The sequence below is a fragment of the Haliotis cracherodii genome, unplaced genomic scaffold, assembly GCF_022045235.1.
Source record: "Haliotis cracherodii isolate W230 unplaced genomic scaffold, xgHalCrac1.p SCAF_3, whole genome shotgun sequence".
Classification (NCBI taxonomy): Eukaryota; Metazoa; Mollusca; class Gastropoda; order Lepetellida; family Haliotidae; genus Haliotis; species Haliotis cracherodii.
In genome coordinates this window covers 23,725,524-23,750,420 of record NW_027266286.1, presented here as the reverse complement: position 1 = coordinate 23,750,420, position 24,897 = coordinate 23,725,524, and the positions used below count along the sequence as shown (strand labels likewise).

General features: G+C 39.6%; 1 protein-coding gene across 2 annotated transcripts; it reads left to right on the top strand.

Annotated features, from left to right (window-relative positions):
* Positions 1-1,866: 1,866 nt before the first annotated feature.
* Positions 1,867-21,660, top strand: LOC139473546 (pre-mRNA-splicing regulator WTAP-like). Of its 2 annotated transcripts, none has more exons than XM_071256188.1 (8): positions 1,867-1,994; positions 2,359-2,396; positions 3,047-3,102; positions 4,551-4,615; positions 6,409-6,533; positions 7,515-7,693; positions 16,523-16,677; positions 17,195-21,660. In XM_071256188.1, exons 2-8 carry the CDS (start codon positions 2,370-2,372, stop codon positions 18,007-18,009), a joined length of 1,422 nt encoding a protein of 473 aa, XP_071112289.1. In that variant the 5' UTR covers positions 1,867-1,994; positions 2,359-2,369; the 3' UTR covers positions 18,010-21,660. The 2 variants fall into 2 exon arrangements, with proteins under 2 accessions (XP_071112289.1, XP_071112290.1); XM_071256189.1 differs by having other exon boundaries at positions 1,867-2,000.
* The last annotated feature ends 3,237 nt before the right edge of the window (positions 21,661-24,897 follow it).

Sequence of the window (24,897 nt, the reverse complement as noted above, 5' to 3'; positions counted from 1 at the left end):
CCGAAGTGCAGGGTTGTTCCCTACGTGGGTCAACGTGGGAAGGTCAGTTGGGACTCGATGACACCACCGTTCTGGTCAGTACTTGATGACCTAAGCTGTAACTTGGAAAGCAATAACCATCTTCCCGAGGCAGGGGAGATAACTGACTATTAAAAGTCCTATGGAAACTGGACTTCTTCAGTCAGTTAACTCCCTTGCCTCGGTAAGATGAGCAAAGACATGCCACCACATACAAGCTTATAACTCTCTGGGGATTCCGGGTAGAAGTGATCCCCAGTGACCTATGTTTGTTATGAGAGGCGACCATAATTTGTCAGTGTTTTAGGCATCCGACCAGAGTAAATGTTACAAGCATGGATGGCATGAAAAAACATTATAAGAAACATCACGATTTACATAGGGATACAGAAAGCATCAATCAATACAATTATAGCATGTGTCGCAAGGCACAAGGTTCAGTTATTTCCTTTGAATGTTCATAAAAGCGCCCAAATCCTTTCCATATTCATAAGAAATTTCGGCTAAAAGCAGAATCGATTGTACGATTCCGACTGTATCATGAGCATTGTTTATGAATCACTGAAACAGTGATGATACCACGTGTTCGCGAAAAGGTGACCGGTGGCACAGACACAAACACATGCAAAGGCAAGACAATTGTTCACCTGAAACAACACGGGAATATATGGTACAAGTCAAAAAAGGGAATAGCTTTGTCTACATGTCTACCATAAAAGTTGTTAAAAGCTTCACTGAGACGATGAATGTTGTAATCTTGATGAATCATCTTCTGTGCAAGAGTTGTTTGGCGCTCTTTGAAATCTTGGTAGCTTGTACATGTTTAACACTGTACTCAACAAACTTCCAGCTAAATGACGGCGGCCTGTAGTGGGTGATTTTACGCCGCTTTTCGCAATAATCCAGTAATATCACGGCGGGGGACACCAGAAATGGGCTTCACACATTGTACCCATATAGGAATCAAACCCGGGTCTCAGGCATGATGAGCAAACGCTTTAACGACTATTCTACCCCACCGCCCCAGTCTGTAAATAATCGTTTCTGGGACAGACGATAAAATGATTGACGTCATGAGCATCGATCTACAGATCAACCAAGTCAGCGAGCCTGACTACCCAATCCATTTAGAACCTAATTACCCCGGAAGTGACGTCAGTAATTGAGACACGGTCATTCGGTGTGTGTGTGGTCGGGGTGGTGGGGGGTGGGGGTGGTGTGGAGGAAGAGACACTCATTGTAATAGAAAAATGACGAAACTATTTCAAGTACTCTCTCCACAGCCATATCAAGGACCATTGCTTTCAAACCAAACTTTCGTCATAATCTTTTTTAAACATATACAAATTTAGGCGCATTAACATCAAAGTGACTTAGTCTTATCTCAGGGAAAAAGTTTGTTCTTATGCCATTGACAAGGACCCTGTAAGATCATATTAGTTCGAATAAAGACATAAAAAATCAAATTCCTATAAAATATTGTAACAACACAAACACTTTGACTGTCAAGGAATCGTGCAGATCTTATCCTTATCTTAACATGCATACATTGACAAGTCGTTCCGTTCAGGTTTAACATTTTGTAAATCATCTCAAGAAGCCCCATTGACATTTTGCAACCCCTTGATGCGCAGTGCCCGTTTTCTCGTTGATAACTAGTTGTTGGTATAGTAGCATTTCGCTAAGGCTTTCTTGCCTTCAGTCAAATGTTTTGAAAAGGAAAATTACAACAAGTTGGTTCTTATGTCTAAATTTGTTTAAACAATTGTGCAAATCTGTATTTCACTTGTTTTCAAGATTTATAAACACCGTGACATTTGGGAGCTCATTTGCATAGCACATGGCGGCGTCCTTGGGTTTGTGGGAGGTCCGTCCTGCACCCATTCAATGTTTATATTTACAATTGAAGAACGAATGCTAAACGAATCTGTTGATATTTTTAGTTTTCGTAGCAGGCCCAGAAGTAGAATAATCAGGTAAAGGTAACGGTTACTTTCAAATGCATTTATAATTTCAAAATTCTTTCCAGGAAGTTGGAATGTCCGCCATGTTTGTGTCGACTTACAGCATCCATGTTCGCATTAACGCTTTAAAGACATCCCCGCCTTGTCAATACACTCTAGCTGTTGATAATTATGTTATTGTAACTAAATGTTAGTATAATGCGTAATGGCATCTCAAAGAAATAATGAATTAAAGTGTGTTTACCAATGTTTATTGAAATTGATTGTTCAAGGGCAGATAACTCTAAGTTGGCTACCTGTCCATACATTCTTGATTTCAAACTGTTTTGAACCAAAATTGAAAAAACTTGGCAACGATAAATGTTTGTCATTCCAGAAGCCAGCAGTATGTCTGATGAGCCAATGCCAAAGAGGGTAAGACAAAGATATTTTCTGTCAATATTATTTGTGAGAGCTATTTTGCAGCACCCGAGGCAAAAGCCTGTCCTAGACGACCATGTTTCACAAAGAAATCTTTGCTATGTCAAAACGAGTGTATAGTAATAATTTAGTGTGTAGAATTTCGACAGTCGCAGGACTCCTGTAACTTTGTGGATAAGATTCCTCGTCAGAATGTTTTGTGTACAGTTTTTATGTTAACATAGACACAGTCATAATGATGTGTTTTCAAGCTCATGATAATGCATGTGTTCCTCCCATTTATATTGGACAATAAATCATAAGGTAGGGGGATTGCAAATTGTCACCTTAAAAAACACATTCAAGCTACTGAATTTGTCACTCGTTTGTTTAACTTTATATGTAGTGTGATCGACCTTTAGTAAATGGTTTCAGGATAGTCTAATTAAGACATGTTAAGAATAACTTTAATACGAAGAGATTTTTTATGTTTTTGTTTTTTTTCATATTTTGTAAATTGTATGTTTGATACCTGTGGAAAAAAAACCTTACTTAAAGTGAAACTGTATAGTAATGAATCAACTTCAGCTTAAGGAGTATTTTTTGGTTTGTTGTATGTCCTTTTACTTTTAATCAGATTGTAAACTTGTGTGATTTCATTTCAGATCCGCATCGATACAGAGGAGCTCAGCTCTCTTCCTAAAGAAGACCTCATAGACAAGTATGTCTTATTCAGCTCGACTAAGTTAATCTATCACTTCTATTTGAACTGAGTAAAGATGTATTTAACATGCATCAGTCTGTGCCAAACCTTTTGAGTCAGACTAGCTCAAACTTTGATAAAAGCAACATTTTCTGTAGATTTAAATGTTGGACTCGAGCTTTGGATTAGTAGCTAAGGCAGCCGGCTGAGGGTTAGCAGGACGCAAACTGTTGCATTGTACAAATGTTGAGAATGGACACAACTGATATCCACTGTGAATCCCATAAAAAGTAAGGGATGATAGATTAATTTGATAAAGTGTTACAGTTAGGTTCAGTGGCCTAACCTGTTAGGAATATGAGAACTATTACTCATTGATATTTACCATCTCTGTTTTGTTGCAGTCTTACATCCCTGTATTATGTATGAGTTAAGCATTACTTGTACCATGTTGTATTGGGTTTGTCTTTTGTAGTTATGTTTGAAATTTGTCACAAACAAATCAAGGTTAAAATAAGATTTACTCATCTCTCAAACACAAATCCCTGGTTGGCTTCCCAAGAGTCATGAGGGATAGATTACATTACTTTAACAAGCAAGACACGTGAACTCTGCTGTAGTGATTGATACACAAAGGCAGCACCTCTTGCTTTTTGTAGCTTAGACATGTGTATAGCTTTTGTGAACTTATGGGACATGTGACCTGGTGACACACTTTAAACAGCCCATGAACCGATGCAAACTGTAAACAGTATTTAAAACAAAGGTCTACATATTGGTTTAAAATGCTCAAAAGATTGATGCCAAAGGGAGTAAAAGTATGTTGAAAATGCTCAGAAACTGTCGGTATCCTTTTTGAACGATAACATGTGAGTATATTCTTAGTGGCACAAAAAGTTATCTGGATCCCTTCCATCTAGATAAAAAACAATGTGCGTCACTTTGCTTTTCTTCATAATGCAGAGTCCCCATGGAGATTCCTGGTTCGAATTGGTCCCCAATTGGACCTATGCTGGTTGTAAGATTCGAGTTATTGGATGAGGTGGTCAGGCTCGGTGACTTGGTTGATGGTGTCTCATCATTGTTGCTCACAATCTCAATCTCTGTATTATCTGGTCCAGTCTTGAATTTTTTATATTGCCAGGCTGTTGTGAAATAGCTGGGATATTGCTGAGTGTGGCATTAAACAAAAAACATACACACGCATATTGCAAGGAATGAGCTGTATAGAAATTTGGATTGTCACAGTCCAATCTAGGTTTCTGTAAATAACAGAGCATATGTTGCTTTTTACAATAATGAGTAACTGGTTCCTGTTTTATTTGAACAGCGCCACCGTTACGAAATTGTAATAACGATATTCCATGTAGTAGTATAGGTAGTATGTGTGTTAATCCAACTAACATTTTTGTTCAGATAAGAAATCAGAGATCAGACTGACTGTATGTTATTTTTAAATGTTTCAGACTTCGTGAACAGGAATATTATGTTCGATACTTAGAGAAGTCACGGCCTCGGTCAGCAAATGGAGGTAGGTGTATTGATGATAGTATTCTTCCAACTAGTCCACAGCCCATTGTGTCCAGTTGTGCCTATCAAAACAGATAGATTTATGGACAAAGCAAATGGTCCCATGTCTTTATTGAGTGTCTGTCTGGAGAGCAGAAAGTTGGTGGTTCAATCTGCAGCCACATCATGCCAGAAGAAAATGTTTTCTTCAAAAGATGGTATTTGTTGTTACCTGGCAAGGCGCTCAACATTTAGGTGAGTGTGAGTGAGTTGAGTTTAACGCCGCTTTTAACAATATTGAAGTTATATCATGGCGTGTCAGCTTAATGTAGGAGGAAAGCCCGAAGCGATGCAAGTCTCAGACGTTTACCACTTTGGTGAAACCCACGGGCACGGGTATGGTGCTGACAAACCTAGAAACCTAATCAGGGCGAACTGGGATTTGAACCCACAATCATGGGTTTCTGGCGTGCCCAAGGGACGCAACACTACATAGCGAATCGCGGCACCTTAGACGACTGGGCCACCCGTTCCCCCTCCACATTTAGGGATAAAACAAGGATCTGTCGCCTCGGTATACTGTATATAAGTTTGGTATCCATATTAAACAGCGGCATGGTATCTCAGCGGGCTAACCCTTTACAACCAGCATGAATTAGGCCTGTTACAAGCAGCTACACACTCATGCATGCATGTCGCTATATAAGCGCAATAATCTTGAACCCCATTTTACCTCAACTTCAGGGCGGTCGGGTAACCTTGTGGTGAAAGCGTTTGCATGCCACACCGAAGACCCGGGTTCAATTCCTGACATGGGTACAATGTGTGAAGCCCATTTCTTATGTCCCCCGCCGTGATATTGCTTGAATATTGCTAAAAGCGGCGTAAAACCATACTCACTCACTCAATTACCTCAACTTACCGTTTATCTTGTCTCTGGACTACCATAATCATGATAATTGTGCCCATGTCTAACATTTGGAAATGTAAGAACTCTTCCTTTTGGGCACCACCCAAGTAAGGATTACGGGTTAGAATTGGTGACAACCTATGATTGTTGTATGAGGCGCTTAATTGGACCGAATGATTGGATGGTGATTTGGTTGATGGCATGCGACAATGCTCATAATATCAATCGATGGTTTGTCTTTTCCTGGTTGGATTATTTACAGGATTGTATCATATAGTTGGAACCCCGTGAAGATCTGGATTAGAATAGGTCTTCAGCAACCCAAGCTTGCCGTAAGAGGCAACTAACGGGATCGGGTGGTCGTACTCACTGACTTGGTTGTGCATGTCATTGTATCCAAATTGCATGGATCGATGCTGATGTCAATCACAGGATTGTCTGGTCCAGACTCGATTATTTACAGTCTGCTGTCGACCCGTGAAAATCTGGAGTAGAATAGGTCTTCAGCAACCCATGCTTGCAGTAGAAGGTGACTATGCTTGTCGTAAAAGGCGACTAATGGGATCAGGTGGTCCGGCTCGAAGCATGTCATCTGTCCAAATTGTGTGGATCGATGCTCATGATATCAATCATTGGATTGTCTGGTCCAGACTCAATTATTTACAGACCGCGGTAATATAGCTGGAAAATTGCTGAGTGCGGCATTAAACAAAAAGCATGATAATTATTTCCCACCACTTCAAATATCTTGCCCTGTATTATTTAATGACCAATACAGTGTTTGCATGAATTTAAAAAATGTCAGCTAGAGAAGAAGAATGATTTCACACACTAAAATAACTTAACAATAGTAATGTGTCCTGAATGTTGATGATTATAAGAATAATTGCATGCAACCATTTCAGGTGAAGATGACGATGGCCGTAGCTCAGAAGAAAAATTAAAGCAGCAAAATATGGAAGCTGCAAGACGAGAAAATACTTTGGTGCTTCGTCTAACAAATAAGGAACAGGAGCTACAAGACTGTTTGGTAATTCTTGTTTACACCGGCTTGTTGAAAGTACAGATAATAGAAATCAGAAGAGTTACGTCCCTTTGACTTTGGTGGGAAGTTCATGGAATTCGACATGATTGTTCATAAGTGCCATATTGAATATTAGTCTCTGGGATTTCTGAGAAATGTTTTATTAGTATTTGTGAAATAATAGATAGGTACATGTACGTATAAAAGTAATCAGTGATTAGATTTTAAAATAAAACATTTTATTTGGGGTCTTTTCTTTTCTTGATCCTCAGCAAGTTGATTCTACATAAGTGTTTTTGTAATTTAAGCAAGATAGGTAATTAGTTGCTAGTAATAGTCAGCTGTTCTTGATGAGATAATCATTACCTTATGTTTATTCCTTCTTATTACAAAACATTAAAATGGATGAGATTTTCAAGGGATAAGTAATTCATTTGTGGTCAGCCGTTTTATGTACTTTTTAAATTTTGTAAAAAAATGTGAAACTATCATTCCACTACGATGGTTTTTACTTAGTACCTATGATTCGTAAAGAAATTCACATTTAATAAAAGAAGAATTTGCTCCCTGCCGCCTCAACATAGAGAATGGCTGGGAATTAATCCAAGAAAAGAAAAGAAAAAAATTGATGTAATTATGCCACTCAACTTTCGCTGAAAACTACATCTTTGACTAAAGATGACTATTTTGGTCCTTTGCAAATGTTGAGCAGTATATAAAAAAATGCTTTTCTTGTATGAGGCGGCTTGAGACTTGTGACAGAGACAGCTTCATATGGCTTGAATATTGCTGAGTGCTGCATTAAGCAATAAACAGACGTTATTCTTAAATCAAATTGTATTCTTCAGCACCTACAATTTTAGTTTAGAGTGGCATTTAAGCTTTTTCTTATTGTTATAGATTTTCAAATCTTGCATAAAGAAATTGTCATTGTCTGAAATTTTGTTATAAGGCACAAGATCTGTTGAAATTGTGTTTCTTTTCCAGAACCAGATTTCGGAGATGAAGCAAGCGCAGACACAGAGCACAGCCCAGCTTCGATCCATGCTTCTAGATCCAGCTCTGAATCTTGTGTTCCAGAGGATGGCAAAAGAAGTCGATGAGTCCAAAGAAAAACTGAAGCAAACACAAAATGAACTGAGCGCTTGGAAGTTCACGCCAGACAGGTGTATATCAAACTCTCTCGTAACCTTTATAGACATGTTTCCGGTAAGATAGCCGGTCCGACTTGACCAGTAAGACACTGACATTTCACACCAGCTGATAGCTCCAGGCAGTTGTTAGGCTGTCATCGCCTATCGTCTGTCATCGGCAGTCGTTGCGAGGACGATGGGCAACAGCCCTGGCTCCGACGCGAAGCCTCTCGCCCATCCGTCAATACGCCCATCCTTTGTCAGTCACAACATTGGACAAGTGGTCAGGCCTCTCGACCAGTTCAACATCCCACTAGGCTGTTAGCACTCCTTGGTTCCGCTTTGGTTGTTGTCATGACTATTTTACTTTGCACCTTCTTTTTGAATTTCCAGTGCTCCAATATCGCGGCGCCAGTACGGTAAAATCCTGTAAACGTCCAAAGACTTACGCCAACTGTTGTTTGTAGTTCATGTGGCCAGCAAGGACCTCAAACGTTGCTTATTTGGCTAATAAACTTCTAGGAACATTTCTGATGCTTTAGGTGTAAGTAGACTCCAGGTTAAGATGTCACGGACTGGTTTAGTAACTGACATTTAAGCAATGGCCAGCTGATGCATTGCCGGTCAGGAGGTATCCCTGAATAGGGCACATTTGCAGAGACTTTGCTGGGTCAGTCGTATGAATGACTCGGCTACGGGGTCTTGGAAGAGGAAGGAGTGAGAAGGTGCTCATTCATAGCATTTTTTTTTATTTGCATGTCTGGCTTCTGTTTCAGGGCATAATGTTTGATGATAACGATGTGCATATTTATGATGCGCCAAATCCACAATCTAATGCTTGCTCAAAGCGCTACATTTTGAACGTGATACACATATGAGTGTGTTGGTAAAGTTTGCAAGACCAGTGTCTCTTGTCGTTTTACTTTTACGTGATACTGAAATTATGGCAAGATGCTTTGTGTCAGACAGGAAGTATCTTGAAATTAAACAATAAAGATCGTTATGATGTGTTGTCGGGTATCGATTGTCAGTTCTTCACGGGTATGTACACACTGCAGTCCTCCATCACCTGTGAACACAGTGGGTCGATGTGTGGTGGCGTGTCAACATTTAGTCAGCTGAGAATGAGCCCTGAACTTTATGCAAACCCTACCATTGCCTGACATTGAGCAGTGCGTGGAGGAGACACCACACGACATCACACGTTGCATATGATCCCCCTTCTAAAGTCATGCTGGCCCACTAGCCCAAGACAAGTAAATTGTGTTGAGGACAAGTGAAAATCCAATGATGGTGCTCTATTATCTTTTAACGATTGAGAGCTATGATTTTGAACCATTTCTCGGTGCTTCAGTTTTCTTATGAATTGGAACAATAAAACTGATAGAAAATGTAAGCATGGCAAAACTGTTTGTCTTGTTCAAGCAGACAAGTGAAATATGGTTTTCACAAGCCCTCTTGACTTGTTCTAAAGAAAACAAATTTCTAAGACTGCATCATGTCAAGCGAGGAATCATTGCCGATGTGTGATGTAACAGGTGCGACCATTGGGCTTTCACTTAAACCAAGCCAAAGCGACCTTATGTATTCACGAGTGATGAACAGACTTGTGTATACAGACCCTTGAAGTAATGACGACCTCAGGTAGTTGGTACCATTTTTTTACTTTTATTTGTTTACTTAAAATACTAGTTAAACATTTAAATATACGAATAAGACAAATTGGGGTTTTCGGGTTTGTGCCCATGTTTTAGGTCTGAGTGAAGCATGCATGTTAGCATTTTTAGTAACATATGTAACAGTAAGTACATGTACATGTAACAGTAGAATTAGCTTAATCTTAAGGACACTTTTTCGTGAGTTGAGGAAACTATTTGGCACAGAATAAGGACAATAGATTCCAGGGAATAATTTGTCAAAGAAGGACGTCAATTTTGGTCAAACTTTACAAGGCAAGTCTTCAACAGTAGAACAAGGAATTAGAGGAAGGGAAAGTATAGGTCTGATTTAGATTTGAAGGCTGTTTACTATTTGTGGTAGGTTTGTAATATTTGGAAAACAGGTAAGATGTGATGAAGTGAGCAAGACAGTGGAGAGTCTGGACACACATCACTTAATAAATGTTTCAATATGACTAAACTGTTGAGGTGTGTTTAGAAACAATAGAGAGTACTCTGAAGGAAGAATACTGATAAACTGAGGATGAAATCAAGGTGTGTTGTTTGACTGCATGACAATTGGAACTTCTTGGCAAATATGACAAAAGATGACAGTTTATGGACAATTTTGAAATGTGAAACAACACTGATGTTGAGTTGCTGATGCAGCAATGATGTCCATGGGGTGTGTCCATGTCTCCAGCAGTAACCATGGTAACACATGAACAGGTTGACTGGTGAGCAGGAAATGTTGTTCTGACCCTGGCAGGTCAAAGGTGATGAGCCAAATGTGGTCATGTTTAGTTTTGCAACAAAGTTTGGCTTTTCATTGAACAGTGTTTAGTGTTTAGCGTTTAGTATATTGGCTGTTGTCTTTTTGAAACAGATGTGAAGTTTGTATATAATTTGTTCAACAGTTTGCTTTTCTTGATGATAGATTGTCTTTTAGATTTATACAAAGTGTGAAAAGGAATAGAGAAAAATATTGAAGTGGTAAGACTGAGATTTGATTAAGACAGGAAGTCTTGATTCAGGTTAATCTCTCTCAAATAAGAGGGGGCACTGGTGGCCCAGTCATCTAAGGTGGCGCAATTTGCTGTGAGTTGCGTCCTTTGGGCACGCCAGAAACATATGATTGTGGGTTCGAATTCCTGCTCATCCCGATTGTTTCGAGGTATGTTTCAGCAACATACTCGTGCTCGTGTGTTCCACCAAAGTGGTAAACGTTAAGACATACATCAATATGGGCTTTGCATTGCATTGCTGATACACCGTGATTTTACTGGAATACTATTAAAAGCGGCTCCCTCCCTCTTTCAAATAAGATCTTTGCTCAGATTTAATAATCCTCTCCATCTAGATCTGACAAACCCTCCATAGAAGGTCATATCAGATGAGCAAACTTTGACCGCCCAAACAAAATGAAGTATTCATGGGTTTTGAGCCATCGGAGTTGAAAACTTAAGATGATTCACACTCGTTATATTCTTCATGTGGTCATCAGTCTATTGTCATGTCAGTTCCTTCGTAAATTTCATGACCACCTCTGTCCCTGATTTGTCTGGACAAAAGACACAATTCAAATGTTCCCATGATAGAACACGGTTTTGGTGGTCCATCGGGCCTACCAAAGGAAAACAGCTCAGATCCACACAAATTACAAACAAGACTATCCCCATGAAGTGTGCTTCGTAATGATTAAAACCTGCCAAATGTGCAATGGAGATCACTGCAAACCGAGTATGTGAGCAGTTTCTTGCGGTCTGCATTATTTGCTATGTTTGGTTCTATTTATAATGTGACAGGTTTTAATCATACAGTGCAGACTTTATGGGGATAACAGCAGATTGTAAGGTATCAGCTACATGCAGTGTTCTTTATCATTCTCCATTTGGAACTGCCCGTTTACATGCAGAATGCTGCCCTGAATGGTATGCTTGCATGTATCAAGAAATTTCAAGACTTGTGCCTACTTGTTGATGGACTGACTAGAACACTCACCTGATGTGCCTGATGCCACCTCTTATCGATGATGTAGAGGGGTATTGAATCTGAGTAGATGATCCGATTTTAAAGACCTGAATACAAAACTAAACCTATTTATCCTGAACGTTATTCCAAAGAACCATTATCTCTGACATTGTTTCCTTTCATATTTTTGCAGTAACTTTTGGTTCTTGTTTTCTGTACATTGCATCGAAATGATATTTATAACAGCTAAAGTGAGTGAGTTAAAATTCAACGGCGCACAAGTATTATTTTAGCCATATTGTAAATAGCAGTGAAAGGTCAGACTAGTACTGTCATATTTTATGAATGGAATGTGAACAAATTGTCTATTTCCCAGAGATCAGAAGGTCAACACCCATCTTACATCAGTTGGGGGTCCAGGTCGTCTAAGATGATGCAATTTTCTGTAAAAATGCAGAGTTACGTCCCTTAGACTTGTTAGAGACCTGCGAACGTGGGTTCAAATCTCTGTTGTCCTTGATTGTTTCTAGGTTGTTGGCACCATATCTGTTCCTGTGGGTGTTACCAAAGTCCGTTCTTGTGGGTGTTACTAAATTAGTAAACATCTTTTCAGTTGGGATTTTACTCAAAATTCTAGCTTACATTTAGTGATATAACTGAAATACTGCTCAGAGTGGTGATAAACCAAACTGAATCACTCAGTAAACTGATACATTGAAATATGTAGCCCATGTACCAAGATTTCAAAATTCATTATATGCAGGAGAACCGATTGTGTTAAGGATAGATATTATAGGAGTAGAAATTCCCAAAGGATGAGATTCTGTGGTACTTGTTGATGGGAGTTTGGCATCAGCTTGTATCAAGATTGTAGTAATTAATCTGGTTAAATGATCAACCAATTCTAAAAAAAATGAAAAATGGGAAAGAAATAAGCTAAAAATGCACTCTTTATATTTCTTTGGCCTCTGCCTTCAAACCAACATATTCACCACGATAGCATTGTGCATACTGTGAGTTTTACTGTAAGACTGACATGACCAGTTTCATAAATACTATACACATGACAACATATTTAAGATTTGGATTATTTTGTGGCACAAAATTTTTTCTGAAAGTGTGTAATGTGAGTTTGTTTTGAATTCGCAGTTAGTAGTGCATGCTTGATTATTCAGTGAATTATGTATCAATTTTAGATATAATGGGCCCAATTGTCACCATAGCTTTGTTTCTGATGTGTCAGGAGGCACTGGTGGCCCAGTCATCTTATGTGCTGTAATTCGATGTACAGAGTTGCGTTCCTTGGGCATGCCATTAACCTATGATCAAGGGTTTGAATTCTGGTTAACCCCGATTATGTTTCTAAGTTTGTCAGCACCATACCCGTGCTCATGGGTTTCACCAAAGTGGTAAACGTCTGAGACCTGCATCACTTCGAGCTTTCCTTCATAATTAAGCTGACATGACATGAAATGACTAGAATAGTGTTAATACTGGTGGGGGCTCTATGAGACGGCTGATTACATGTCATCTTGCCCTGGGTGCCCTTGTACAAAACAACCTTAGCGCTACGACTGTCGTAAGTCTGTGTTAAGGTATGGGAGTTACGATCACCTTAGCGCTAAGATCGCTTTGTACAACAGCACCCAGGTCGTGTGGATCACTGATGCTTTCTTTCCTTGGGTCACATGCACAAAATAATCTTTGTGTTACGACTATCGTAAGTCTTTTTTAAACGTTGGAGTTACAATCATCGTAGCACCAGGATCGCTTTGTGTAAGTCTGGGTCCCGTTCCACACAGCAATCTTGGCACTAGGACTATCGTTAATGTGTGGTAGTTACGATCAGCTTAGGGCTACGATCACTTGTGGAACAGGGCCAGGACTGTTTGTTCAGGCTGGATCAGGGGGAACAGGTGGCCCAGTCGTCTAAGGCGCCACGATCCGCTGTGCAGAGTTGCGTCCCTTGGGCACGCCAGAAACCTATAATTGTGGGTTCGAATCCCGGTTCACCCCGATGATGTTTCTAAGTTTGTCAGCACCATACCCGTGCTCATAGGTTTCACCGAAGTGGTAAACGTCTGAAACCTGCATCACTTCAGGCTTTCCTCCCACATTAAGCTGACACATCGTGATATAACTGGAAAACTGTTAAAAGCAGCGTTAAACCAAACTCACTCACTCAGACTGGATTGTTTACCATGGTCAGAATATAGGGTTATGGTATTGAACAGTGTTCACTCACTCACTCACTCACTCACTCACTCACTCACTCACATTCTTTTGAATAAAATGTTTTATGTATCACTACAGATTTAAGGTTATCTTGATTTTGGTCATGTTTGTTCTGTAGCAGTAAGGTATCCGAATTCGACCCTGTAAGCTATTGTAGTGAAGTGTGTGTTAGTGTGTACAATATATGGTGGATGCTGAGACCTTCGGTTCATGGAAGAAGAGGCTTGTAACAGCAAAAGATGAGGAAGAGAAGGAGGAAGAGGACAAGAAACACTTCAGCTTGTTGAATCTCCACAATGTGAATCAATGTGTGGAAAATGTGTATTAGCTGGAATGGAGCAGTTGATCACAGATCTTTGTCTTCCTTTAAGACTTTTCAGCGTGGTAGAAACGGTGATTACCTCATGAACAGGTTCTAAGAGGATTTGAAGTGTGGACAAGCTGGATTTAGTAGTTTAGCATTTTAGACGATGTTTTACTGGAAAAGGTTTAAACCATGCATGATTTAATCCTTAAAGTTCCTTTGTTACACAATTTGATGATCGGGTGGTTTTCATGTGTAATGGTCAGTATTCATTATGTGCTGTTATTACTCCAAAGAGAAAAAACCCAGTCAACTGCTGTTTTAATGGCAATGGTCACACTGTATAGCTTATGAAATATACTACTCAACTTTGGGAAACTATGATATTCTCTTACAAAACATTGCAGTTGCTACAGGAACTGTTTTTATGTTCATTTTAGTTTAAAATAAAGCTATGAAAAGTAGTTGTTTTGGTGAATTTGAATACTGTTGAAAGCATCTCAATACAATTTTCACCATCAAAATTCAGTCCCCATGTGAAGATTAACAAAAATATTCCTGTCAAAATTTGAGTGGTATACATAGGTATGGTATGCTAATTTCTCAAGTTGTTCAAATTGAGGCATAATTGTCACTGTCCATTTTGTATTTGGTCTAATTGTTTGAGTTTTTGTAAACCATTGCCAAGTGGTGTTGTTGCTCATTGTCTTTTGTTGATCATTAAGCCATGCCTGGTTATTTTTAAACATTTTTTGTTCGTAAGGTTGTTTGTTGGGTTAAAAAATAACAGAAATAGCCACTCCCTTCCACATCCACTCCCTTCCACATCCACTCCCTTCTCAATGCCTACCCCTGCTTACCTTCAGAAAAAGAGGATCAGAAGGTCACAGTGGGTTACCTGATTGAGTGGGCAGTGGGCACTATGAACCAATGGGTGACCTTGTCCAATTTGCTAGTTTGTCTATTTTAGCTTTTATTTACATCCGTGATATTGCTGGATTTCTGCTGAATGCAGCTTAAAAGAACATTAAGTCTTTCATTTCTCTTCCTATATTAGACCCCAATGACATCTGTTACATGCTAAGCAAATTGTAAAAGATGACAATGAAACTACCACCGTTGTTCATGTCACACCTTGAAAACAAAGAACACAACCCTGTAATCCATGGGGGGTTTGGTGGGTGGGTGGGTGCATTGATTAGAATATGGATTCTTTGGGGTAGAGCTAGTCCCCAGTAACCTTGGCCTTTAGATTTACTGAATGGAGAGGTCAGGCTTTGTGACTTGGCTGATTGTATGTCACTGTGCCATGTTGGATCAGTCAGTGCTCATGCTATCAGTCACTGGTTTACTTTGTCCAGACTTATTTCTTTACAGACAGCAGTGATGTAGCTGGGATATTGCTGACTTCATCGTTTCACAACTCTCGTTCACGCAATCACACTCTCTCTCTCCTAAGAAAAAACGTGCTGGTTTTTTTTCAAAGGGGTGAAATCCCAAAAGTTTGATTGTAATTCTTGTAGGAAACTGAATTAGAGAGTATCAGTCTCAGTCTCCAGAACACTTTGCAATACCCGAGTATGATAGTCCACTTTCCACCCTTGCCAAACTAAGCTTGAATATATGGAGTTATAATTTGGCTTGACTTTCAAGAGTCTATGCATAGTCCAATCAATATGCAATGAAATCTACATCCTGTTCGTAAACTGCCATGCAGATTTCGGTCGATTGCAGGATTTGCAAATCGAAAATCAACATATATTTTCCAAATCTTTTCATGTTTGTAATCAAGGTGCTCGCGTTATTTGATGGGCTTCGCAAAGTAAGACCCGTTCTTTTTCAATGCAATGAACGAGCCCAGAAATTCCAGCCTAGTTCGACAAGGGTGGAAACTGGACTTTTACTGATGCAGAGGTTAGAACATGTCAAGAGACTAGAGGCAACGGATGGACTAGAATACCATTTGCTGGGCAGAGTTGCATCCCTTACCTCCATGGATCCACTGATCTTTTTTCTTTTTATGATTTGGACAGATTATGATCCCTGGTTTGTAAGTACCCATGCTCCTGGCTTTCACCAAAGTGTCTGACGTGTTTTGCTTTGGTCCTCCTGACAATAAGCTGTCATGCTGTGATATTAATGAAATACAGTTCACAGCAGCGTTAAAACCCAGCTCCCTTGCTAAGAGGGAGAAACCTAGTTCTCTTTTTTTATAAGTTTACTGAAAGGCTTTTGAGAATATGCAATCACATCCTTGGAACAGTCCTTGCAACTCATCATTTGTCAACTGTCCTGTGCATTGTCATATTTGCCACCCCAGTTTGCATGCAGTCTCAACACGCCAGAGATTTCAGATTGACAGATTTTCTGTCATTGAATCAGGTTACAAATGATTCATACTCAAAAGAAACAACACACATTGCTCAGGTTGTCAAAGGCAGTGGGACATTATTATCATCAATGTATGGATAATTCTTCAAAAGTTATCGGCCAGTGAGGATTGATAGCAAATTTGGCTGTTAATCTCCACCATTCGTACTTCAGAGACCATCTCCAAGGTTTGTATGATCAAGAGACGGAGAAGACTCAAATGTGGGAATTATTAAAACTTGTTTTAGACATTTGTCATGATATTGTGAACCCGAGTCTTGCGTCTTCTTGTCGCCATGACAACCTAATATGTTGCTGTTGCAGTCAAACAGGCAAGCGACTTATGGCCAGGTGTCGCATGTTGCTACAGGAAAATGAGGGGTTAGGCAAGATGATAGCCTCAGGAAGGACCGCCAAGTTAGAGGGGGAAATAGCACTACAGAAAACTCTAGTTACAGAAATGAAGAAAAATCAAGAAGGTATGTCAAGATTGCGACTGAAGTTAGTTCCGGTTTTGTTAACTGCCATTGTAAATTATGTTGCTTGTGGGTTTTACCAAAGTGGTAAACATCTAGAACCTGCATCACTTCCAGCTTTGCTCCTACATCAATCTGATATAACATGCCCAGAAGTAACTGAAAAAATGTTTAAAATGCATTGAATCCATCTCACTTGCACTAAATGGCATATATAATTTGAGTACTGTTTGAAACCCCCCTGTGAAGAGCCGGGTTACAATCAGTCGGGAACTTGTGCTGGTTGTAAGAGGCAACTAATAGGGTCGGGTCTTCGGGCTTGCAGATTTTGTTAACGCATGTCATCGAATTCCAATTGCGTAGATGGATGCTCATGATGGAGTCACTGTATTGTCTGGTCCACACTCAATTATTTAAAGACCGTTGTCATATAGCTGGAATATTGCAGAGTGTGGCGTTAAACAGCCAACAGTTTGTAAGAGCTGATTTTGATAACATTGATGTCCGTTTATTCCCCCAGAGTTGGACGAGTTTGTGGGAGATCTGGAGGAAGATGTGGAGGGCATGCAGAGTTTGATATATGAACTACAGACACAGCTAAAGGAGACTAAGGAGCAAGCAGCAAAACTACAGACAGAGAATGAGCAGCTGAGGACTATAAGCAGCACACAGCAGCTCAAGGAGCCCCCTCCTCCAGCTGCTAATGGGGGTAAGCAGGTACTTAATCATACACCAGTCAGTCCCAAACCAGAGACTACCCAGCCTGGGGACGATGATCCCAGCCCTGCTAAACAAGAGACTACAGATGTAACTGAGGTAAGGTCTCAGTCTCCATCATTAGGCAAAGACCTGACCAATCACACATGTCCAGAGAGCTCCCACGATGAAGTGGAGGCCATGGACACAGACTCTGCACAGATCAACTGTAGTGACAGTGTGGGTGGTAAGGACACCGTGGAGGACGAGGAAGAAGAGGAGGAGATGGGCTGTGATTCTGGGGAGGCAAAATGGGCCAGCACTGAAAGAACTACACAAGCTAATAGCCACGGTGTCAATTCTGGTGTTCTGTCAGCAGATAGCACTAGCTGTCCCGACCACACGGACCCTACGTCTAACGAGGCCTGGAGTCCTCCTCCTCCTCCGGTGACGACGACGAACTCCAAGACAGAGGAGGACAATGGTGCTGAAGACTCGTTAAGTTTGCCCGACAAGACGGCAGTGACCTCACATGGCGACAGTGACGCTCCTCTGGTCGCCACGGAGATGAAACCTGTGAGAAATGGTGTGGAGCAAGTGACTCGACTGGAGACAGGGGAGGACGTAGATGAGGTCTAATCACACCGCTCATTCAACAATTCAACAGTCATCTGCTTGTTTACTCTGTATGCATGCTGCAAACTCGGATCGTCATTGCACGAGAGGTGCTGGTCTCATTAAAGGATTTTTATGGGATTTCAATATTTAGGAATGGAGGAAGCTTCCAAAATGAAGCACAACTCTTTTCCATTCAGTTTCATATTCAATGGGGTAGCCCAGTGGTTCAAGTGTAAGCTCATCACGCTGAAGGCCCTGGTTCAATTCCTTAGATGTTCAATATGTGAAGCTGATTTTGAATATCCAGCTGGAATAATTTTGAAAGTGGCAAAAAACCAAGCTAACCCACTCACTCAGTGATGTTAAGTAACATTTGGGACATTGTAAGTTTAACAGAAGTAAGTTCAGTTTTTCAAAGGCAGTGTGTCTGAAAATTCATAGTAAATTTTCTTCCATATTACAGACATGCTGTTGAAGATGTGAGATATTAGCTTTTCAGTTTACAAATGTTAATTTTACAGTGAAATGGTAACGAGAACAGAAATTATGGAATCGGTATACAGTGGTGAGAATCCTCCGCAGATCCTCAAATTTTATTAACCACAAATTTGTTAAAACATCCCGAATTTATGAACCGCACTCCTTTGAAAATAAGTTTCAGCTGAAAAGGAAAATATCCATTCTCATCCTTGGGCATACACTTTTTACATCTAGCTAATCCTGCTTCCATTACTCAACATCCAAACGTGTGAGAATGAAGTCTTCATTATTTTCATCATCTGGTAAATGAACGGTTATCGGACAAACCACCTACACATCCCATTTCATCAAGGTCATTACAACAGACTGAAATCACCCGAGTTTGTAGCATGCAACAGTTGTGTGTTTTGTGTCATCCTCATTCAATATAACAATCCGTCTATGAATTCCAGATATTCAGGAAGACATGAGAATTCATTCTGGTTTTGTACATTTTGTTTACATTACTCTACTATATGTTGTTGACTAGAGAAGGCGGGGTGATCACCGAGCAGGAACCGCAGTACACACCTTCCTTTGGGATATATCAGGGGCGTAAGAATCAGGAACTGGCTGTTACCATGGTTATTGTAATGTTTTCTACTGTTGGGATGAGTTTGATAGTAAATAGTTGACTGGTTGAGTACTGTACATTGTTCTTTGGTGACCAAACATCAGTTTAACAAAGCTTGTTAAAGTTTGGTGGCTGAAACATCAATTGGTACTTTCTACATCAGAAGGTCTGCTGGTCCAGTTTGTTCAAAGTTGTTAAAAGAACAATTAACTAACAAGAAACACTGTTTGTGTTTCCCCCTATTGGGGGTAATATGTGCTGAGATTTTATTTAGATGCTTACACAATATATGTTTTAATCAGTTTTCAGTGTTTAGTAGTTGTCATCCCCACATGGGTTGTGTTTTAATGCAATAACGACTTTGATCCTTCTGGTGACTGAAAAGATTAGCTGTTCTGTGAATTTTGCCAAGAGCACATGTAAAACCCCTCTGCACTCTCTTGTAAAAGAGGACTTGCAGGAGCGATGGTCTGCTGGGACTGTAAGTGCCAACATGGGAATGATTTCCTTTCCTTTTGCCAGAAAACTGAACAAATACCTGGAGTTTTATGTTTTTTATGCTTAAACAATAGCAAACAAACAGTATTACAAAATCCGAAATCAGGATTTGAACATGGATCCCCAAACCTTAGAAACAAACTTATGATAGCTGAATATATTTAAAGATTATCTCCCTTTACCTGCAGGTTCAATGCTCAAGATATTCAAGGTTACTTTGACTAATGAGTTGTTTTAAGGCGTTCTGGGTCTCAGATATGAAAATATGTCTCCATTAAAAGATGTTAAATTGAAGAAATGATTTTCTGTATTGAAAAGCTATATTTCGAATTTCAGCAATGTATGTCAGCCAGCAGTGTTCATTCGTCCAGTATTACTAGGGACTGTCAACATGTTTCTAGTGACAGTCAAACGTCATTGTTGCTGTCAGATATTGAGGACTTGTAGAATATGAACAGTAAGAGAGCCGGGGTAGATTTTTCATAATCAGAGGTAATTCAACAGTCTTATGTGTTATGTCCATGCATAAAAAGTATAGTAACTGTTCTTGTTTAGTATGACATTCCTTATGAAAACCAGGTTGAAAGCAACTCCTTCTCATTTATTGTCATCTATACCATCGAAGAATGTGACTGAAGACAAACAAGTCACGCCATCCCGCAGGGAGGCTATTGATTTGACCTACATCAGTGACACGGGCTGAACAAGATGTGATTTATGATGATGTGGACGGACCCAGTTATCAAGCAACTGATAAGATTAAGTCCACCTCGTATACTTATATACAGGGACTATGAATTGTGAAGTGTATAGTTGTGGGATGGGAGAGGAAAAGGGTGGGGTCTTATCACCTAGATGTGTCTGGACGTGCTGTCTTTGCACTTCTAGTAGAATAACATTTGGGACGGTCGCATTCCTATCCCGATTTATTGCTGATGTTGCACTATGGGTGTTTCTTATTGGGACTTCGAAACAGGTCTTTGAATGACTTTGAATTTCAGGTGTGTCTCCGTTTTTTTAATTCATTTGAGCATGGATCCAGATTATGTAGATTTTATCTATTGGTATTGTTTTGCAAAATGGGATTATTAGAATATTAAACCTGAAAAAATCGTCCTAATTATGAGGTTATAGGTTTGATTAAAATGTAAAGTAATTATGTTGAACAGGATTGGTTTGTTTGCCAATATTTCTCTAACACTACATGTAGGAGGGTGGATTTTTTAACATTTCCAGTCTGTCATTGTGCTGTGGGACTTGACAAAGTTGCAGAACTTGTCCCACTACTGCGGCGTGACTGTCACAGGATGTTACGCATGACTGCTCGCCACCTGTGCAGCAAACAGTGTCATCAGCCAGGCTATTACAGCCCAGCGGTCACACTCTGTTGACCACGGGACACTCCGAACAAAAGGACATCCAACACAGGGTTGGCTTTACCCTGGGACACCTGTTGCTTCAGATGGTTTTGGGAGCCAGTTGAAACTGCATGTCACTGTCGGTTTTTTAACTGCTGTGAAAGTAGGTCAGCTGTTTAACATGCCACACATGAATGTGTAGGTTGTATGATTGTCATGTGAAGGTCACGGTGTTTGAAATACGGATTTCAATGAGACCTGTTCCTGCTTTGTAGATGGTACTAAATCAAGGTGTGACTTGACATTCAAGAGCCATGTGATTCAGTACGTATGCGTACAGCAGCGAGGTGACTTTCACAGGGAGATGGTAGAATAATGGCTTACTTTGTTAGATAAACATGCCAGGCCTGAATATGCAGTGTTGTGTCAACCCTAATGCGAGAGGGCTATGGTCTCAGTGAGATGTTTGACTTACAAGCCTTGTTCATGGTTCAGGAGGTATTCATGTCACTATTCTAGGTCTCCCTACCTTGCAATTCCTGGATCATTTGTCGCTATATAAGTGCAATAATCTTGGACGCGACGTTAAAACCCCATTTCATCTCACCTCCTGGATCATTTATCTCAAAAGTTTTGAAATAATTTTCATTGATGGTGAATGAAAGTGTAGATACCTTTGACTGTGATTTTGACAATTATGTCTGCTTCTCTTGAATTTGACTGTAGATTAAAAGTAATATTGAGAGCTGGAGATAAGAGAGATGCATAAAAAACATACACAGAGTCGGAATAGTCTCTTTATATCAAGTAAACATTAGGATCCATTTCACTGAAAAATCCCTTGTTTCACAAACATTTGCTGGACAACTGCCCAACAAATTTTACGAATTTCTATACTACACCCCACCGAATATTAATCGTAGTAATGTCTGTTTATTCATTCTGTTAAAGTTGGACAAAGTAAACGACAAACTTTTAAAATTTTCATATGGCCACTCAGACCATTAATATTACTGGACCTGGTTGATGTTTACTGGTATTTGTCCACTGGACCAGTGTATTTGTCAAACCCTCAGACAGGGTTGAATTTTAAGGGCGACATGGAATGCAATATAAAAAAAAATCAGCCATGCATTCTGTTAGCATATTGTAGTTCACTGCGTAGCCATGTCTGAATAGCAAACAGTTTGATAAAAACAAGTAGCATTTCTGAAAAGCGAACAGTTCGACACAGAACCAATTAGCATTTCAGGACAACAATGTCTGCAGATCCACCTGCTGCTCAGATAAATTGGCTGCACCTTTGTACGTGGATGTCAGTACAACATCTATGCATGTGGGTGTTGACAGAGGAGCATGAGTAATGGTGGCTTGACAAGGAGGTGCTACACAGAAACAGACACAAACTACCTGCTCCATATTCACGCCTCACGGGACCTGTCGCCCACGGTTACAGCACTTCATCATGGGAGGATGGAGTGCACAGTCCCAGGGTTATCACACAGGGTCAAATGTACCATGTTTATGTGGAAACAGTCGGCCTATTCAGACCATGGTCACACTAAGGTGACCGGTTTAGTTTGTATGTTTTTCATTTTTTATTACAATGTTTGTACATGTAATGATGTTAGAGGAGTATTTGCAGATATGTAATTTTTAATAAGACGATTTTGAAGACAAAATTGGAAATTGTGATGGAGATATGTACTCAAAAGACTTTAATTGATTGTACTACATGGTAGAATCTCATTTCTATTCTAGAACTAGAAGTTCAAGGTTTTCCCACGCTTGAAAAGGACTAAAACTGGCAGTCTGGACTTGAAATAGCTTTTAATTAAAATCTGCCTTGAAAAGGCCTTTAAGCATTATTAAATTCGATCAAATCCTATTTGAATATTGCTTTTCATGCAATGAGATGTTAAAATCTATGTGGGGGTTTCTATTTATTCTTGCAACAATTTGTGTCCAGTTTAGAATTTGCTTTTAGCTGTAATAAGAGATATGAGATTTTAATTTCTCAAGTGTTCAGAATATATTTGTGTTAGAAAACCTGACTATTTCATCATGTGGTTTGTTTGTAACAGTTCGCTCTGAAATCACTGAATGATTTGAGCCAGATGTTTCATGAGTTTGGGGAAGCATGAAATCAGTTGTAAAAGTCAAATTGTGAATGAGACGAGATAGTTAATTTGAAATATGTTGTCAGTATTATATTTCAAACAAACGTTTTGAAAGATCTGTAAATATTTGAAAGTAATTAAATGCCAGTCATGTTCATGTACCCGGGAAAATATGTACATCACTAACTCACACAAAGCCTGTCCAGTACCTTGCAAGTGAAAATGTGCTCCCTTTGAGATCCTATGTACATGTACCTCCTAGGGTTAGGAGAAATATACTGTGATATAAGAGTTGTTGCTTCTAGGTCTTGTAGTTTCAGAGGTGATGTCAAAAACTGGACAGACAACATGCTGTGACATAAAATCTTTTAAGTCAAGTCATGTGAGCTAAAAAATGAATTTTAAACAAACTGATCAGGCATACTTACTTCGTATTCAAAATGTACAATTAAAAGCAGATGTCTTCCATAAAAATAGAGTTTCATTCTGATAGGTATCTACAACTTGCAGATGTTACCAACCAACAACTGTTCAATTACCTTCACAGCAATACAGTTATCACATTATGAACTGCCGTTTCCCTGGAGTTTACATAGCAGTTATCAGCAGATGTAATAATACCCCTTTTGGTAGTGTGGAACGCACTGTCAGTATTGAAACAAGGTGGGTAGGTATGGAAGGGTATCAGTATCGGGGTGCATTTTCGTTGGGGTTGGGGTAGCATTGGGGTCAGGTGACAGGTAGCATATTACCTGTGCAGGTGTCTGCTCGGTGATGTTTTAAATCTCATCTTGTTGTATGTCTCCTGTTCGCTCGTGTGGAATAAAATCATGTATAAAACAAGGTGTCTTTGTATTTTGTTTGTTTCTGTGGGAATTTTGTTCAAACTGTCTGTTTTGCCATGAAATGTTCGGGACAGTATGACATAGATATTAATGTAAGAAACAGCCTGTTATGATAAACCAACCTACTTCTTTCATAGGGGCAGAATGATGTAAGACCAGTTGTGCTCTGGATATTATTATCAACATCTCCAGTGGAACAGGGGTGTCTTTGTTGTGTATATTGAAGAAAGCTATTCAAGCCATATTTTAATCTTATTTGCCTTTTGGTAGAGTATAATGACAGGACGTTACTTTTACTCTTAAAAGCATGACTAAAGCTAGCTATATTTCATGAATAATTCATCATCATCAATTTTTCACCTTAAATTGAGTCCCTAAAATAAGTTGTCCTCTGCATTCACTTGATTTCCAGTGGTTGTGACAAAAGTTGCTATTGTGCAGGGTATAGGCAGATATGTTACAGCCTATGTCTGACACTGGTGAAGGGTCGATCAGGTCCCTTGTATGTCTGATTGTAGCAAATTCTTGTAGTTAAGGTCACTCAGTACACTTTATAAGTTTAACCATCAACCCCTTCCCCACCCCTACACCCCACCCTCACATGAAGCGTTTTAGTTAGTTTTTTCATCAACCACAACTGAATTATTGGTATATAAAAAAAAGTATTTGACAATTTTGGGGCTTACCAACACAAACTGGGTCACCTATTAGTTAATTGCATTTTTTTTATTTCAGACGCACCTCACTTTTAAAAAAGGATGTGCTCCTCCCATTTAAAAGAAATTGAATCAGTATTTCTAATTTATGAGATATCACTAGCACTGACGGACCCAAGGGGTTGCAGTTGGGTGCATGCACAATTTTTCGGACACCTCACGTACCAGCCTGTGTTTTTGTTCACTCTGTGGCTGGTATAGTGTGCACCCACCTTTGTTAATGTCCTGAAGACTTTAGTGTTAAAGTAATCCTACTGTTACATTGATCCATTACTCTCA

Excerpts from the sequence above, each read along its gene's own strand:
- LOC139473546 (XM_071256188.1), top strand. The coding sequence starts at position 2,370 with ATGTCTGATGAGCCAATGCCAAAGAGG. Across the intron at positions 2,397-3,046 it reads ATGAGCCAATGCCAAAGAGG|ATCCGCATCGATACAGAGGA; the intron begins GTAAGACAAAGA and ends ATTTCATTTCAG. Across the intron at positions 7,694-16,522 it reads TGGAAGTTCACGCCAGACAG|TCAAACAGGCAAGCGACTTA; the intron begins GTGTATATCAAA and ends TTGCTGTTGCAG.